The 3261-nt window shown below is 35.6% G+C and overlaps 1 protein-coding gene across 1 annotated transcript; it reads right to left on the bottom strand.

Moving 5' to 3' along the window:
* Nucleotides 1-242: 242 nt before the first annotated feature.
* Nucleotides 243-3261, bottom strand: LOC103426405 (large ribosomal subunit protein uL30z). Its single transcript, XM_008364498.4, has 6 exons — nt 3097-3261; nt 2646-2840; nt 1925-2022; nt 1696-1833; nt 716-818; nt 243-602 (listed from the first exon to the last, which is right to left on the bottom strand). Exons 2-6 carry the CDS (start codon nt 2829-2831, stop codon nt 387-389), a joined length of 741 nt encoding a protein of 246 aa, XP_008362720.1. The 5' UTR covers nt 2832-2840; nt 3097-3261; the 3' UTR covers nt 243-386.

Genomic DNA, 3261 nt, shown 5'->3' with positions numbered 1-3261 from the left:
ATTAAGTTTAAAGCATAAGGGTATTTGCATCTATTTAAGTGATATTTTGGATATATTTGAAAGCTTTTATAAAAACTAATATTTTTTAAATTAGAGGCTAATATTTAGCTATATTTGATAATATAAGAATATAATTGATATGTTTTTTCAACTATCAATTTTTTTTAAATTCAGCTGTCATATTCAAACTTCAATCCGCTGTAGTTTTAACAATAAGTATAGAACTGTAGAGACATGTTAACTTCAAGTTCAAACCAAAATTTGATTTTGAGTCACTCTTAAGCGTCAAAGACACCATACAACACTGTTTTAGTATAGATAAAAAGATAAAGACAACCACAATCCTCATTAAACCAAAATCTTTTATCGTACGACCTCGTCACATGTTAATTCATCTTGCTAATTAGTTCATTGATCTTATCCCCGCGATCGCCAGCATCTCCGCCATCCTTGTATACCGTTTTTGAACCTTTTAATCCTGCTTCAGGCTTGTTAAGCACAAAGGGCCATAAAAAACCAGTAACCTCCTTAAAATGTGGGCCAATCGTGGCAATTTCATGCACTATATCTTCTATGCATATAACATCATACTGCCCCATTGCCTGTCAGATAAAAGAAGGGTGAAGATTTACACTGTAAATGTACAAATTGAAATAAGAAACTGATGACTAGTAAACTAACTATGCTCAAAATTCAGTAAGACATTACCGATTACCTGTTCAATAAGGTTGTTGTCTGTCAGAGGAACTTTCTTCTTGTCTATCTTTGCAAAGCCCTTCTTGTAAATCAGCTCCCTCACATTCTTAAGGTTAGGATACCTTCGGAAACCAGAAAAATATCATCATGAACATGAACCATTGGTCAGTAATATACAAGCAGCAATACAAGGGAGAACGTATTGGTTGCTAGATCCTATAAAATGGATAGCCATATTATTCAAGAGATTGATTTAGTTAAACTTGAGATAGCCGCACACTCCAAGCACTGTTGTTCAATAGGGGAGCAACCACATACACCAAAAACAAATATAATGTGTACAAAATATTGTTGCATCTGAACATGTGTTCAGTCTAACAACACAACAATGTAGTTCACAAACTGAAACAAGAAAAATTTAAATCCTGAGACACAAGACTGTCACGACATTAAAGATGAAAACCTAACAATTGTGTACAAAATGATTTCAAGCATTTGGTGCATATGCATATGAAAAAGTAAAAACATTTCAACTCGATAATTGTCTGTTAAATCTTAATAGCCACAAAATCCCACTGATCGTGATTATAGAAAACAAACGTTGTGCGCCAATTTCCCTATGCAATGAAAAATCCCTAGACCGGTTATCAGAGAAGAAACCTCGCAACCAATTGAAATATCAAGGTTAAAAAGATTAAGCAGTTCCTTAAAAGAGACAAATAAAAACATTCTATGAAGTAAGAAACACTGATACAGCTCCTCCGCTGATACCCAACTAATAAACTTACAGTTATTTTGTGCTTTGATGACAGGCTCCAACTTCGTTACTGTACATCGCATTTTTTCCACTCATTTTTTTATAGAAAATCAACTATTGCTCACATGCAAATGCAAAATATGAAATTATAGAGAAAGCCCCTGTGCCTTGTGATGCATTTATCCACTTCAAATATTTTAATTTTGGCAGGAAAGTAGAGTAGAAGGACGCGCAACCCCTACCCATAGGTAACATACGGCTGCACCCTCTGCAACTTTTCTAATATAGCGTCAGTTGCTTTCACAAAGACAGCATTGAAAATTTTCCTCAATTTTAGGCTATATAAGGCCTTCCTAACAACAGGGTGCATGTCATTTTTCCTGGAAAGAAGTATTGAGAAATTAGAAATAGAGAGTTCAAGATAGAGATAATATGTAAAATAAAACTTATCAGGTTAAACTAAAAACCTACCCCTGTATGCGGACGACCAAAAGAAGCTGTGAGTTAGCTGTCTCCAATGCTGGCCTTTTTCTCTTTAACCTGTGTTTCATGTGGACAAGGTCCATCTCCTAATTAAAGAAAAAGATAATTTCAATCACGGAGTGCATTAGAATGTAGACAGGCTAGTGAATATACAAATCAAGTTGCAGAAAGAAACAAGCCTGTGGAAACATCACCAGGCTAAAGGATACTCGATACTTGGCAAGAAAATCCTGCTCAACAAGCTCATAAGAGCCGTCTACCTTAAGTTCTGAGTTTTTGCATAATACATTCCAACTTCTACTACATATTAAAATAAAAAAACTGTCATTATCATGTAAGTTTTTAACACATTATTCTCAAATCCCACGTCTCAATAGAACGTTCAGTTCAAGTATCTCAAATTTCAACAGCAAAACAAATCCAATCTTCAGCCTAAAATCAAAATTAGGAAACATACATCGTTCACAATTTCTTTATATCACAGCTAAGGGTTTTATAACACTCGAGCATAAAGGCGGCACTTTACAACATTCGGCAAATTCCAATTAACATAGCTAATGCCCACTTTTTCATACACAACAACATAAATCATCGCCCAATTTAAACTTGATAATTGAGTTTCATTACACAATACAACAAGAAAAAGCATGACACTCAGCAGCACAAAACATCGCCGACAAATAAATTACAAAAAGAGCACAAGGTTTACCCTGTAGCGATACTCTTTGATGAAATCCTCAGGTTTCTTAATATATTCTTGCTTATTTTGCTGAGACTTAAACTTCCTCTGCTCCAATTGCTCTTTCCTCCTCAAAGCCAACTCCTCATTGGTTTTCCTTCTCTTCAATATAACCTCCGGTATATACGTCAACGGCTGCGCCATCTCTTCCGTCATCAATCCGTCCTTCAACCACACAAACCAAAAAAGAAAAAACCTCAGAAACTCAATCAAAATATTTACTTTATCTTGGTTTCCTAAGCTTTCTCGGGAGACAAACAGAAACCCATAATTTAAAAACAAACAGGAAACGTAAACAAGAAATTGGAGGGAAAAAAAAGGTCAAATCACTATGTTTTTCTTGATTATTTGACAAAAAAAAGAGGAAAATTATCATAAAAAACCATGAAAAATTTGGACAGGGAGAGGGAGAGCGAGTTACCTCGCTTGAATACGTCTGGGATTTGGCGGCTGGGTATAGCAATAAGAGTTGAAGGGCTGAAGAGCGGTAGCAGCAGAGAAAAAATGGCGGAAGGAGAGTGAAAGAGGAGGACTAAGCGGCGCGAATGGGCTTTGGAAGGGGTTTAGGGCAAAAATCCACAATAGT

Source organism: Malus domestica, chromosome 09, assembly GCF_042453785.1.
Source record: "Malus domestica chromosome 09, GDT2T_hap1".
In the NCBI taxonomy this organism is placed as follows: domain Eukaryota; kingdom Viridiplantae; phylum Streptophyta; class Magnoliopsida; order Rosales; family Rosaceae; genus Malus; species Malus domestica.
The sequence above is the reverse complement of the archived record's forward strand: the minus strand, read 5'-3'. Positions and strand labels throughout refer to the sequence as shown.